At 52.9% G+C, this 14,666-nt stretch overlaps 1 protein-coding gene across 1 annotated transcript in view; it reads left to right on the top strand.

Moving 5' to 3' along the window:
• The window catches only part of nbeab (neurobeachin b), a 316,449-nt gene that overhangs the window by 248,848 nt on the left and 52,935 nt on the right, over window positions 1-14,666 (top strand). The window contains exons 41-43 of the mRNA XM_064301505.1: window positions 7,576-7,693; window positions 7,862-7,964; window positions 9,902-10,017. Coding sequence (XP_064157575.1) covers window positions 7,576-7,693; window positions 7,862-7,964; window positions 9,902-10,017 — 337 coding nt within the window. The remainder of the gene's footprint in view (window positions 1-7,575; window positions 7,694-7,861; window positions 7,965-9,901; window positions 10,018-14,666) is intronic.

The following is a 14,666-nucleotide window of genomic DNA, read 5'->3' as shown; positions in this document are numbered from 1 at the left end:
GGCGTTGTGGGCGTGCGGCTGAGTGGATGTGGGTTGAGAGTGAGGCTCGTGAGAGATGGCAGTTATTTTCGACTTTTGGGGTGAGGGGAGTGCAGGCTTTTTTCCCCCGCACACTGCCTCCCCCCCCCCCCCAACTCTCATCACTGAAAACTACCCCCCCGTCTTCGCCCTCCATCCCCCCCCCCCCCCGATGTGCGTGAAACGCGCCCGTGAACGCTTTATTGACAAACGTAGCCGGACGCTTCGTGCGGTCGATCCGCTCCGCGCGCGCTCGTGACGCTCATCCCTTTATCGCGCCGGTCGCCGGGGCGACCGAGAGCGCCGCCGTCGCCGTTCCCGCCACGCTCGGGGCTGGCGGCCCAAATGTGCAGTGACACTGATTATGCAAATCTGAATCTTATTTTCCTCCCAATACCTGATTTCGGAGGCAGTTACTTTATTGAAGTTGAGATATGGCGCTTCACGAGAGTGTGTGTGGGGGGGGGGGGAACCGAGGCAGGCGCCTTTTTAATGATAATCTGAAGGAATTTTAAATGCCCCCCCCCTCCCCCTTCACACCCACCAGCCCCCCGCCTACAGTAACAGTTGTCACAAATGTGAAGAATCAGATGAAATGCGAGCTTTGATATTTTAGAATATTTTACTTTAAATCTTAAAGAGACCCAGGAAGGATTACGGCTCAAACTTAAATGTCTGAATTTCTGACACGTTTCCTTCAAGGCATTTGGTTTCTATCTGTTTCTTCTTCTTCTTCTTCTTTTTTCTTCAGTTTTTTTCACAAAGAAAAGGAGAATCATGCAGCATATGGGCTCGGCGTGCTACACAAAGTCCACACTTTTTAAATGTTTTTGACCAAAACGAATACAACGGGCACCATACTTTTCCCCGCTCGTCGTCAGTAACGCGTCTTCGGCTGCCTGAGTTTTATTTATTTATTTTTACCCCCCCCCTTCTCCTCCCCCGTCCCCCCTGCATCTCGGTCCTGCGCACGCCTAATGTAACAGAAATGAGATTCATATTTTAAAAGCGGGCCTGACGCAGGTTGACACAAGAAGAATGGAGTTTGGTTTGCGCGGGGGCGCCGCCGCTCGGATGTGGAAATTGAGGTCGCGGAGGGGCACGGCTCTGCTTTGCTTTGCCCGGATGGGAATTAAAGAGGGTCGGCGCTACCGCGTCGGGTAAGCTAACGACAGCGCCGCCGCACCCCCCCGGGGGGTGCTGGAGCGGGCGCACCTTGGCCTATACCTGGCGCTACCAGGTGGGCACAGGGTTGGGCCTGGCATCAGTCACGGTGCCCGCCTGTGTGTTTCTTGGCGCACGGTCTGCTGCTTGGCTCGTAACCGCTGTGCGTCAGCTCTATCTCGTATGCGCAGCTTTGCGTTCTGCGCTGGCATTGTCTGGCCTGACGCGCAGCTGGTAAAGTGAGTTATGGTGTTGGCGGTGTTCTGGCTCCTTGTGTTCAGGTGCACATGTGGAGGGGCCTGCAGGCTTCTGTTTCGGGTTCAGAGACGGGACGGAGCTGCACGTTCCCCTGCACTCCACCACGTGTTCAGAGCTTGGGTCCTTATAGCCTGGGGGGGTAATTAATAATAATAATTATTATTATTATTTTTTTTTTTTACAGCCTGTACTGTGTGTATGTTTTGTTGTGTGTTTGTGTTTGTGTGTGTGTATGTGTTTGTGTGCGGGTGTGCGTGTGTGCATTCATGTGTGTATGTGTTTGTGTGTGCATGTGAGTGTACATTTTTGTGTGTGAGTATGTTTGTATGTGACTGTGCCTGCGCATGTGCATGTGTGCGTCTGAGCGTGTGCACGTGCGTATGTGTGCGTGTGTGAAAATCCACCCCACTCTATCTTCAGGGAACGGTCCCTTTCACCCAAAATTAGGCTGGCGTGCCCCTCGCGTCCTCTTCCTTTCCCCCTGCAGTGTTCTCTTCCCTTTGCTCTTTGTCAGGTTTTTTTTTAAATACTGAAGTCAGGCTTTGCCCTCAGAAGCCTATTAGCCAAATCTGCAGAGGACCCAGCAGCAGAGGTGCTGCTATCATAGCTAGGTTGTCTCCGCGTTTATCGTCCCCGTATAAATATATCAGTCATGCCGGCTCCAGCACTGACGGAATCATCTTAGTGGCCCATTTCGGCAGAAATTTGACATGGAGGAGGGATGGCTCGCGTTTTATACGGGGGCCAAATTGCATCTGGGAGAAGAAACCGTTTCTCCCTTATTCATTTCCCCCCCCAACACCCCCCTCCCCCCCCCGTCTGTAGCCCTAATGCAATATGGGGCTCGCCGTTCTCCCCGTCCTTTGGAATATTAAAAATGTATGAATCTGTAGCGAAATGTGATTATAATTGTTTTTTTTATTTTTTCCCGCGCTTCAAAGCGCGTCGTATTCCGTTTCGGCGTTTCCCGAACCCCCCCAACCCTCCCCCCCCCCCGGTTTCACCTGCGAGCGAGCGCCTCTCCTCCTAGCGTCTGTCACAATATTTTTCCGCGGCTTGACGGTTCTCAGGCACAACACAGCGCCGCTCTCTGTCACAGCTGCCTTCTGGGAAGGGAGGAGGAGGAGGAGGAGGAGAAAGAGAGAGGGAGAGAGGGAGAGAAAGCAGATATAAAAAGACGGAAAAGCTAAATGACGTTACGTGCTACGCGGGAAAGGGTCGTGGTTTCCGCACGCGGCAGGTGAAGACCCCGCGTGTCGGCGGTTCTGTTTTTTAATTGGCACGGATGGGAACGCCGTCCACAATGCTCACAATTCTAAAAAAAAATTTACCGTAAAAACAAACAGACCCAAAACAATAGGCTTGGCTCGTCGGCTATCCCGCCTAGCCCCCCCACTGCCCCCCCCCCACGCCCCCTGCCTCCGCCCCACCAAACCCCCCCCCGCCCCAGCAGTGACAGGCCGGGTGCTGATGGTGCCGGTGCCTTCCTGGTGGCGTGATTAGATTGGGGCCGGAGCCTCCAGCTGGCGGGCCCGTCTGTGACTGGAGGCGCCCCCGTCCCCAGCGCCCGTCACCGCCTGACACCTCTGACAGGCCGGGGACAGCTTCGGCAGACAGGTTCATTAAACGCCATTTTTACCCCCCGTTTTTATTTATTTATTTATTTTCTCTTTTTTTTGCACGCAGCTGGGCCTCAAAAAATGAGGGCTTCTGCTTTGTCACGGGCCCCCAGAGTGCAAGGGGTGGGGGGGTTGGGGGGGGGGGCACCTGCTTTGTTGGTTTAAACCCAGAGCTTTGTTATGACAAATTTTCTTGATCTGGGGGATGTTTTGAAAATGTGCTGCTTTTTTTTTTCTCTCCCCTTGTCTTCGCTGTTTTTTTTTCTCCCCTCTTTGTCCTGGCTGGACCCTTTGGCCTGTAGTTTTTCACCACAGAGTGAACCCAAACCCACGCTTGTGAGGGCTGGCAGTTGTAGGAAGGGGAAATATATTATTTGATGTGGTCATGGTCAGGTATGTAACATGGTGCACAGTCATACTAGCATCTCCATGAGAGGGTATTCGACTGATATTTCAGTATGAAATGGATACGGATATCTGTTGCAGCGGAGTACTATGCATAATCAGACTGAAGATAAATATATTCAGGTTTCAGAACTTTTGTTTTCAGAGGAAGAGAACACTCTGAGGTAATGGTAGCTTTCCTGCCAGCCCTGTTCAGACATTGATTCTGGTATTTATTCTTCTCACTAGAACTTGATTTTGAGGGTGCGGTTTGATAGAGTTCCTAAATGAGAGACCTCTTGCAGAAGACAGTTCTTTGGTCCCCTTGCTCTGTTTCCTGTTTTCTTTATTTTACCCCCCCCCCCCCACCAAAAATTTGGAAAGCCTACTTTGTGCTCCCGCTCATCACTGTCACCTCCTCTGTGGAGCGCAGACTGGCGGACGATCCCCTCGAAAACACGCGGCGCTGAGCTGCTGCTTCCCTCCACTCCACAGTCAGCCAGTTACGCTCAAACAGACAATGAATAGGGTGGGGGGGACTTTTCGTGTGTAGCCTGTGCAAGTGGACTGCGAGGCTCCTGATCCATTTCTGTACACAACTGTATAGGAGCCAGACCTGGGTCAAATACGTATTTGTTTTGGATTCAAATGCTTTTCTACGCTTTTACTGATCTTGTCCCTTGTATTGGAACCAATGAAATACTCTCAAAAAGTGCGAACCCCGCCTTCTGGTCATATTGGCCAGGCTCAGTTACACCAGGCAAGATCGATAGAGCACAGAAAAGAATTTGAATCTGAAAACAAATACGTGTTTGACCCAGGTCTGATAGGAGCGAGCCAGCGATGGAAGAGGGCTTAGTTATTCACTGTGGCCTCCGTGTAAAATATCTCTTGATGTTACCAGGCTGCCTTTGACAGGTTTCCCTTAAAAGTTTCATTTTGTTTTATAGTGTGCATAGTGTTTCTGGAACATTTTTACCAGGCAGTCTTACTTCTTGCCAGCTAAATGGAAACGCATCCAGAATTGCAGGTGTATTTATTCTCCCATAGGGGATGTTTTCTGGCAAGACATTTCAGGCATTTTACAGAAATACTACGGGGGGCTACCCATTGTGATATTTTGTTACTATGGGAACAAACTGGTTAAAATATTCAATTGTGATGGGTTTTTTTTTTTTCAGATAACAGATATGCAAACTCTGTCAAAGTCCAAAGTGTATAAGGTAATTAAGATGATGATTTCTGAAATATTTTGCTAATTTCCCTAATAATTACCTTGATTGTCAAGCAGAGTTTGAAGGTTCTCTCAGACCTATCCAACGTTCTGCGCTCGGAACGCCATCAGAAGGGTAATACAGACCTCTGCAGTGTAGGCGTAATAGGCACAAACACTGCTTTATCCCTGTGTCAGTCAAACTGCTTAACGGTAAATAGTAAGGTGCGAACCTCTGCTGTGCCTGTAGACAGTAGTGGCCTCCCTTCGTATGCATTCTGGATGCGTTTGTAATTGTTCTTGAAGTCATGGTGCCTCCTTAAATTACTATTGTTTATTCTTCTCTGCATTTCAGTTCATAATGCACAGAGCTGCGCTCAAGTGTCCACAAAGATTTTCCCTCCAGGATGATGTTTATCTCCTATTTATTATGCGTTTCTCAGCTACCGTGGGAACTCGACAGAAATGATCTTGGCAGAAATAAAAGATATTCACTCCGTTCACTGAAATCCCGTGCTGGTGAAAGAAATTAATTTACGAGTTCGATTCATTTGTATTTTGGTTGAAAACCCTTGAATAAAAAAAACGTCCTAAATGTAGTATTTGTGGATAAAAGACCTTCGAGTTGGGTCTGGTCTTCATCTCTTTCGGCACATGATCTTTCTCGATTCTTGTCAACATTGGAAAATGCAGTGGAAGGTTAGAAGAATAATGCATGTGCTAAAAAAAAAAAGCGATTTCAGCATGTTAAACCAAAAAAAAAAAAAAAACTTTGTGTATTGATATGCTCAGTGAGGTTTGACAGCTGTTTCAGATAAGCAGTTACACACCTGCTAGTTTGAAGATGAGTATTGAAAACAGGAGAGCGTTGGCATTGAGGGCGATGATTTCATCACCGTATGAAAGTCGTCCTGGCGGGGCGGCGGGCGGCGGGCGATGCTGGGGTCGTCTTTGGTGAGGACCGCCCCACGCGTCTGGCGGCTGCTGGAGGCGATGTGCTCCAGCCTGTCAGCACGCACAGCACGAGTCTGAGCCCCCCTCCCTCCCTCCGGGTTTGATCCTCCGTCTTCCCACAATGCACCTCTGGGCCACTCAGGTTTTCCCATCCTCGTCGGTTCTGCTCTATGCTAAACCCCCCCCACACCCCCCATCCCCCCCCGCGCTGGCTCACGCGGTGTCCTCCAACAAGAGACTCAGGATCGGCCAATTCACTCATTGTCACTGACTGCAAATAGCGATATTGTGCAGGTGTTGAGAGAGGGATGGATAGAGAGAGACAGAAAGAGAGAGAGAGACGGAGAGAGACAGAGAGAGAGAGAGCATCCCCTTGAGCCTTGGCGGCGGTGTTGTTGTTGTTGTTCTCACTTCCTGCCTCCACACAGGCAGCCCCCCCCCCACTCTTGCCAGACTCTGCTTCCTGTTTCCTCCCTACCAGGAGAGAATAAATAAGAGCACCCCCCCCACACACACACACACCGGGTCGCTGAGCGCTTGGTTTACAGCAACACTGGCATTCACCCCCCCCTCCCCCACTCCCTCCTGGAGCAGGCAAGCCGGCCCCGTCTCTATGACAACTGTTTGAGTGGGGATGCTGAACTGTCAGGCAGGGGCATTATGGGAGAAGGGATCTCCGGCGATGGAGGCTCACCGCAGATAGAGCATTTCAGCGTAATCCAATTTTAATTGAGCTCCAGAGACTTTGATGTGGCGGGGAAGGTCGGGGGAGAGCTATTCCAGGGAGAAATTAAAGCAGGCCGGGCCTGTTCTGGACTCTCCTGCAGCCTGTCACCATTTTAAATGAGCATTAGCATCGGACCTAACCTAGCCCAACGGAACGTCTCACTCCCCCCCCCCCACTGCACCCACCCCCTCCTCCCCTCATCCCCCCCGCAACCCTCCGCCTTCTCCTCCTCTCCTCCCTGAAGCTCTGAGGGACTTTCATCTCTGTCTAACACCTCCTTGATTGAGTTTGAAAAGTGTGAGTGTGACCCGAGGAGACGTGCGACTCCCCCCCCCACCCCCCCCCCCCCAGCTCCTGCCGCCGCCCTGGCTGTGCTCTGTCTGGGATGCGGGCATGTGGGGGGGGGGGGGTGTTGCGGGCACGGAGGAAGAGGAGGAGATCATTCTCACCTGTCAGCGGTACAGGCTCCATCTCCCTCAGAAGGCCCAGCGGTCGCAGAGGTGGGGCGGTCTAATGATGCTTCCTCTCGCCCCCCCCCGCCTTCGCGTCCGTGTTGATTATTTATGTATTTGGGGCGTCCCCGGGGGGGGGGGTTGTTTTCGACCCTGCAGGGGGGGGCTGAACGCGCTTCGTGTGAAAGTGTTGGGGAGCGCGCGGCGCGGAGTGGCACCTCCTTTGAAAGCGGGAGCGCGTCGGAGGCTCGGGGAGTGGCCTCCTCGCACCTCCTCGTGTCTCCTCGCACCTCCTCGTGTCTCCTCACGTCTCCTCTCCCTCTCGTGTGTTCCCCTGGCGTTGTCTGACTCTGTTACCGCGAAGTCGATCTGGCGTGGCCGCCCTGCTGCCCTCAAACGGGCAGCCGCTGTTGCCATGGAGCCGTTCTGTGGAGCGCGCTCAGATCAGACGGTCTTAAGAGGCCTGTGTAGGTACGGGGGGCGCGCCCGTCTGCTTTCATCCACTGCTCTGATCATGTGACAGAGACTGTTTTCCCTTATTCAGTCTGTGATGCCCACTGTGAAGCTCACTCTCTTTTTCCCTCCCTCTCTCCCTCTATCTTTCCCTTCCTGTCTCCCTTTATCTCTCTTTACCTCCCTCTCTCCCTCTGTCTCTCTCTCACTCCCTCTTTCCATCTATTTCTCTCCCTCCCTCTCTCCCGCTATCATTCTCTCCCTCCCTCCCTCTCTCCTTCTTTTTTTCTCTTTCCCTCCTCCCTCTCTCCCGCTCTGTGATCGTTGCGCCAGGTCTTGGCCTACTCCGAGGGTCTGCATGGGAAATGGATGTTCAGCGAGATCCGCGCGGTCTTCTCCAGACGCTGCCTCCTGCAGAACACCGCCCTGGAGGTCTTCATGGCCAACAGAAGTAAAGTCTCCTTCTTTTATCTTTCTTTTTTTTATTTGATGTTTTTTACATTTCTTCGGGCTGTGTTTTGTCCTTTCATTTTCACGCGTTGCTGTTGCTGTTGTTGTTGTTGGAAAAATTGAACGTGACATCACCATGCTCTCTCTCTCTCTCTCTCTCTCCCCTCAGCCTCCGTCATGTTCAACTTCCCGGATCAGGCCACTGTGAAGAAGGTGGTCTACAGTCTACCCCGGGTGGGCGTCGGCACCAGCTATGGCTTGCCCCAGGCCAGGTGAGCCGTTTTTGGAGGAAAGAGAGAAAGGGCAATAACTGCCTTTCTTCATATAATGAACCCCCAACAAAATGTGGCAAAAAAAAAACTCCCTAAAGGGAGGTAATCTGTGGAGGAACGTGGATGCAGGGCGGAGCTGCCCAGCTCAGTGTCAGTACTTAAAGATAGATTAAGTGGTAATACGATAATGAAGGAACGGGGAAAATAATCTAAATTTAGAATTAAAATAATCTGCCTGTGTGGGGCCCACAGAAAGCCAGGAATAAGGCACTGAGACGATATGACATTTTAATTCCTTTATCTGTTGTGGAAACTGGGTCTCCAGAGTGCTGCAGTGTGTCTGTGTGTGGCGGTGTTGGGCCTGTGCACGGGCCAGGAAGAGGAGCCTGCAGTAGACCGTGTGAATCCCATTGCTCTTGTCACAGGAGCGTGTGGGCAGTGACCCCGGCCGAACCGCTTAATTCCCTTTCTGAAGACTCTGTACCAGAGTGCTGCTTCCCCGGCCCTGCTACAGTGAGGAACGGGAGCTTCCATAACTCATTCTGCTTCTGGAGCAGGCAGCCAGACTCAGCAGTAGGCCTGAGCTCAGTAGTCTCTACACACATATACACACACATACCCACAGATTCACACACACACACACACGCACATTCAGAACACACACACACACACACATACACACACATACCCACAGATTCACACACACACACACACACACACACGCACACTCAGAACACACACACACACGCACTCAGAACGCACACAGACTCACACACACATGCACATACACACACCACACACAAACAGTTAAAATATAACACTGGGGCACCACTTGTCTCACACTGTCATCGTGAGGTCACTACACTCCCATACGTTTTCCCACAGTCCTTTGCGGTTTTCCATCGCCTTTTCCAGCGCAGCTAAGCGTCTTTTTTGTCGTAGCGCGCAGACTCTGACTGCGAACTCCTCCTCCCCGAAGAGGCTCTCTCTCTCTCTCTCTCTCTCTCTTTTTCCCGCCTGTTTGATCGGCGGCTCCCGAATCCCTGTCATCTCCGAGCGAGCGCGCTCTCTCCCTGTCAGGACGCTCCGCTCCGGGTGTAATTTGTTTCCTCGTTAGAGCGGGGGCCTAGCGGTAGCGGCGGGAGAACACGCCGGAAGACGCGCGGGACGGCGTCGTGGCGTGACGGCTGTGTGTGAGGTCCATTACCGCCAGAGAACGTTCTGGCTCCAGCTTCCAGCTCTCTCTCTCTCTATCTCTCTCGCTCTCTCTCTCTCTATCTCTCTCTTTCTCTCTTTCTCTCTCTCGCTCTCTCTCTCTCTCTATCTCTCTCTCTCTTACTCGCTCTCTCTCTCTATCTCCCCGCTCTCTCCCTCTCTCTCTCTCTCTCTCTCTCTCTCTCTCTCTCTCTCTCTCTCTCTCTCTCTTTATTCCCCGTGCGAGTGCCGACCGCACTTCGCTGACGGGCTCTATCAAACGCTTCGGTCATTAGCAGGGAAATCCCGTTGTGTCCTTCGCGGGGGCCTTCGCTAGCGAACATGGGCGTGGCCCCGGACCCCGGTATGAGGCTCTAACGAGCGTGCTACCTAGCGCTCTGCGCGGGGAAGCGCACGCTGGGCGTCTTCGCTGTTTACTGGTTTGTTTTGTTGTTTCTGATCTCCCATCGAATGCTGGCCTGAGTGATTTCCAGCCGCAGAAAGGCCCTCCTCTGCAGGGTTTGGTGAATGGGCTCCTGGGTTCTGCCCTTCCCTGAGTCAATCAATATAATGAAGCAGAATTTGATTTATTAATTTAAAAAATTCCTCAGAGAAAACTGTGGAAATTTGACTTGAAATGACTTCAGCCCTCGTTCTCTTAGAGCAGAGGACGGGTGCTGCCCGTAGCATAGGTTCCTCTCTGTTTCCCCGAAAAGTGGTAACGGGCGTGCTCCGTTCCCCAGGCGCATCTCCCTGGCGACCCCGCGGCAGCTCTTCAAGTCCTCCAACATGACCCAGCGCTGGCAGAGGCGGGAGATCTCCAACTTCGAGTACCTGATGTTCCTCAACACCATCGCAGGTGAGACCCCTACACCCGTACGCCCCTGCTAATGGGGTGCGGTAAACTGTAACCCCCCCACCCCACCCCCAGGTCCCAAGCAACCCTAACCCTAACCTCACCCCCCCAACCCAGAACATCAGTTTATGGGCCTGTTAGCTCTTACTCATCTGTTACTGTGGAGCAGGGCCTAGCCCTGTCAGTAGATTATGGGTCCCATGCAACGCATGTCTTATCATATCATGAATATTTTTAATTGTGCATAATGTACATGAATATGATTATAGATAGATGGTATATATAGGTAGATATTTGGATAGATAGATAGATAGTCCTATCCCTCTGTAGTGACCACTTGTATTGATATGTCTCTGGGCTTTGGGGTTTCATTAGTTTTTTTAAATACGTTTTTTGTTGGTAATTTCTCCTCTGACGCATGACCCAGTTGAGTGTATTAATGATTAATTAATGATACACGCGCACACACGCACACACACACACACACACACATATATGAGAGAGGTAAAGCATCCAGGCACTCAGGAGTTCAGCCTCTCTCATTGCTCCGTCGCTCGTCGCCTGCGCTTGTTTGTCTGCGGTGTCGTGTAGAAGCGAGGGAGGAGGAGCTCTCTGGGTAATGAGCTGTTCAGAGAGCAGAGAGCAGAGAGGTGCGGCGAAGGCAGGCTCTGAGACTGTGCAACGGGGCTGGGGGTCGCTGTCAGGCTTCTGATCTGAACTGTGACAAACGGGGGGGGGGAGAGAGACCGAGAGACAGAGAGAGAGAGAGAGAGAGAAAGAGAAGGAGGGAGAATGTGAGAGAGAGAGAGAGAGAGAAAGAGAGAGACGCGAGTGTGCCTAGCGTCGCGCGGAGCACCTAGAGGTGCCATCCTCTCGCCGCATAATTATGCATATTTATATTTAGCCGCCGCCGCCGCCGCCGCCGCCGCCGCCGCGCGCGTTCGATACGTTATTGTCAGCTAATTAGATCTGAGGCAGACCGCGAACACGCGGGGAAATTCATTAAAAAAATCCGCGGTAATGACCCCGGCTGACAGGGGGTGTCAGAGCGGCGGCGGCGGCGGCGGCGTCGGCAGGAAGAGCGGCGTTGGCGTGGAGACGTCGCGCGGGCACTGCTGCTCCGCTCTAATTAAACACTATTTCACCATTATTAACATCTCCCGCGCCCCGGCGCCGTCTCCGCCGCTGTCAGCCGCCGCTCCCGGTGCCACCTCCGCCCCCCCGCACCCCCCCGCCCCCACCTCCCACCCCCTCACCCCCCACCCCCCGCCCCTCTCTGCTCTGTGTTATTAACCTGTTTAATTAAGCCCCTTGCTCTGCGCTGGCCCCTCAATTATTCACCTGAGACGTGTTCTCTGGGGAAAGTGGGGGGGGAGGGAGGGGGTGAGGGGTGCGATTGTTTTGCCCCTGCCGCGGCTCTCCCAAAAACTCAAACACACAATGGCGGCGTTGTGTGTAAAGCAGAACACTCCGGGTTTCAACTACAGCTCTTCCCCTGCATGCACAACAACAACCTCCCCAAAATCCAAGGAGAACCCCCCGAAATGTGTAGGTGTGAAGGGACACCAGAGATCAGACAGAAGGTGCCTGGGGGGATATCTGTGGGAAAAGAGTGATTTGGTTGGGGGGGTGGGTGGGGAGTGAGGGCTGCATTAGGATAATGTATCCATATGAGAACACATACGGATTCTGTTATGGGGTGACCTTTTTTACTGATGTGAAAGGTGTTGAGACAGAAGAGGTTTCCCCCTCCCCTGCCTAACCTGCCCCCCCCTCCCCACCTCTGATCCTCATGCCTAAGACTCCACTGCTTCCTTAGAGTCAAATCGTTGCGTGTCCCCGTCTGGCAGGGCTACAAGAACAGAGCTACGCACTCGCTCGTTCAGGCTGCCAAGGTAGGAGCAGAATATAATATAACCGAATTCCAACCGCTCTCCCAGGAGCTGAATCAAGCCACGTTCAAACCGCCTGGTCTCCTTCAGCACCCCTAGGGGCGATATAGCTCAGGAGGTAAGACAGATTGTCTGGCAGTCGGAGGGTTGCCGGTTCAAACCCCGCCCTGGGCGTGTCGAAGTGTCCTTGAGCAAGACACCTAACCCCTAACTGCTCTGGCGAATGAGAGGCATCAATTGTAAAGCGCTTTGGATAAAAGTGCTATATAAATGCAGCCCATTTACTATTACATTGGGTAACACAGCGCAGTTCGGCTGGGTAAATGTGCTCATTCACATTGGCGCTGCTTCGCGGGATTGTGGCTGTGTAATTTCCCATGACCGTTATCCCCGCGGTCCGCAGCCTCCCAGGTCTGTGGGAGGGGCCTGGCGGAAGGGGCGGGACACACCGTGCGGAGTAACGACTTCCTCCTGTGTGAGCGAGGGATCTGAGTCCCCTCGGGTTTATGGAAAGCAGCCACTCTGATATTTCTTTCGCTAAAATAAAAGTTGTGTTGTCGGGGTGGGAGGGGGCGGGGTTTGGGGGACGGGCAGTGGGGATTTGGAGGTTAAGCAGTGTTGGCAGTAAGGGTGCCGCACAGGGACAAACAGAGCGAGGTTTGTGCAAGAGGAGGTCGGCGCTGGGGTGGGGGAGAAACGCTTCGGGAAATGCCTGCCGCGGTGCGTCTCCCGTCTGAGTGACGGAAGGGCCTCGCCCCCCCCCCAAAAAAAAGTATAAATAAAACACCTCAGCTGTGTCTCTCTGGTGAAGCACCCTCCGTCACGCCTTGTCTTTCACCTCTCCCAGGGTGAGTGACACGCCCCGCGCCCTCCCCTCGCTCTGGAGCGGAGAGGTGGTAAAAAGCACCCGCTGCCCCGCCCCTTCGGTCCCCGAGACCTTACAGCCGCCTGGTGGATTGTATTCAGTTCAGTTCAATTCAATTTTTATTTGTATAGCGCTTTTAACAAAGGAGCTTTGTCACAAAGCAGCTTTACAGAGAAACCGGCCCCGAAAGAGTAAGCCTAGGGCAACAGTGGCAAGGAAACACTCCCTGACTGATAGCAGGAAGGAACCTTGAGCAGAACCGGACTCAGAGGGGGAACCCATGAGTACCATGACTGAGTGTACAGTACTACAGTCCGCTACCTTACAGCAGCCTGGGGGAGTGTACAGTACTACAGTCCGCTACCTTACAGCAGCCTGGGGGAGTGTACAGTACTACAGTCCGCTACCTTACAGCAGCCTGGGGGAGTGTGCAGTACTACAGTCCGCTACCTTACAGCAGCCTGGGGGAGTGTACAGTACTACAGTCCGCTACCTTACAGCAGCCTGGGGGAGTGTACAGTACTACAGTCCGCTACCTTACAGCAGCCTGGGGGAGTGTGCAGTACTACAGTCCGCTACCTTACAGCAGCCTGGGGGAGTGTACAGTACTACAGTCCGCTACCTTACAGCAGCCTGGTGGAGTGTACAGTACTACAGTCTGCTACCTTACAGCAGCCTGGGGGAGTGTACAGTACTACAGTCCGCTACCTTACAGCAGCCTGGTGGAGGTGTACAGTACTACAGTCCGCTTCGTTACAGCAGCCTGGGGGAGTGTACAGTACTACAGTCTGCTACCTTACAGCAGCCTGGGGGAGTGTACAGTACTACAGTCCGCTACCTTACAGCAGCCTGGGGGAGTGTACAGTACTACAGTCTGCTACCTTACAGCAGCCTGGGGGAGTGTACAGTACTACAGTCTGCTACCTTACAGCAGCCTGGGGAGTGTACAGTACTACAGTCCGCTACCTTACAGCAGCCTGGTGGAGTGTACAGTACTACAGTCCGCTACCTTACAGCAGCCTGGGGGAGTGTACAGTACTACAGTCTGCTACCTTACAGCAGCCTGGGGGAGTGTACAGTACTACAGTCTGCTACCTTACAGCAGCCTGGGGGAGTGTACAGTACTACAGTCCGCTACCTTACAGCAGCCTGGGGGAGTGTACAGTACTACAGTCTGCTACCTTACAGCAGCCTGGGGGAGTGTACAGTACTACAGTCCGCTACCTTACAGCAGCCTGGGGGAGTGTACAGTACTACAGTCTGCTACCTTACAGCAGCCTGGGGGAGTGTACAGTACTACAGTCTGCTACCTTACAGCAGCCTGGGGAGGACGTGTCTGCTACAGCTTACAGCAGCTGGATGTCATCTACATCTTACAGCAGACCTGGGGGAGTGTACAGTACTACAGTCTGCTACCTTACAGCAGCCTGGGGGAGTGTACAGTACTACAGTCTGCTACCTTACAGCAGCCTGGGGGAGTGTGCAGTACTACAGTCGCTACCTTACAGCAGCCTGGGGAGTGTACAGTACTACAGTCCGCTACCTTACAGCAGCCTGGGGGAGTGTACAGTACTACAGTCTGCTACCTTACAGCAGCCTGGGGGAGTGTACAGTACTACAGTCTGCTACCTTACAGCAGCCTGGGGAGTGTACAGTACTACAGTCTGCTACCTTACAGCAGCCTGGGGGAGTGTACAGTACTACAGTCTGCTACCTTACAGCAGCCTGGGGGAAGTGTACAGTACTACAGTCTGCTACCTTACAGCAGCCTGGGGGAGTGTACAGTACTACAGTCGCTACCTTACAGCAGCCTGGGGGAGTGTACAGTACTACAGTCTGCTACCTTACAGCAGCCTGGGGGAGTGTACAGTACTACAGTCTGCTACCTTACAGCA

Source organism: Anguilla rostrata, chromosome 12, assembly GCF_018555375.3.
Source record: "Anguilla rostrata isolate EN2019 chromosome 12, ASM1855537v3, whole genome shotgun sequence".
In the NCBI taxonomy this organism is placed as follows: domain Eukaryota; kingdom Metazoa; phylum Chordata; class Actinopteri; order Anguilliformes; family Anguillidae; genus Anguilla; species Anguilla rostrata.
The sequence above is the reverse complement of the archived record's forward strand: the minus strand, read 5'-3'. Positions and strand labels throughout refer to the sequence as shown.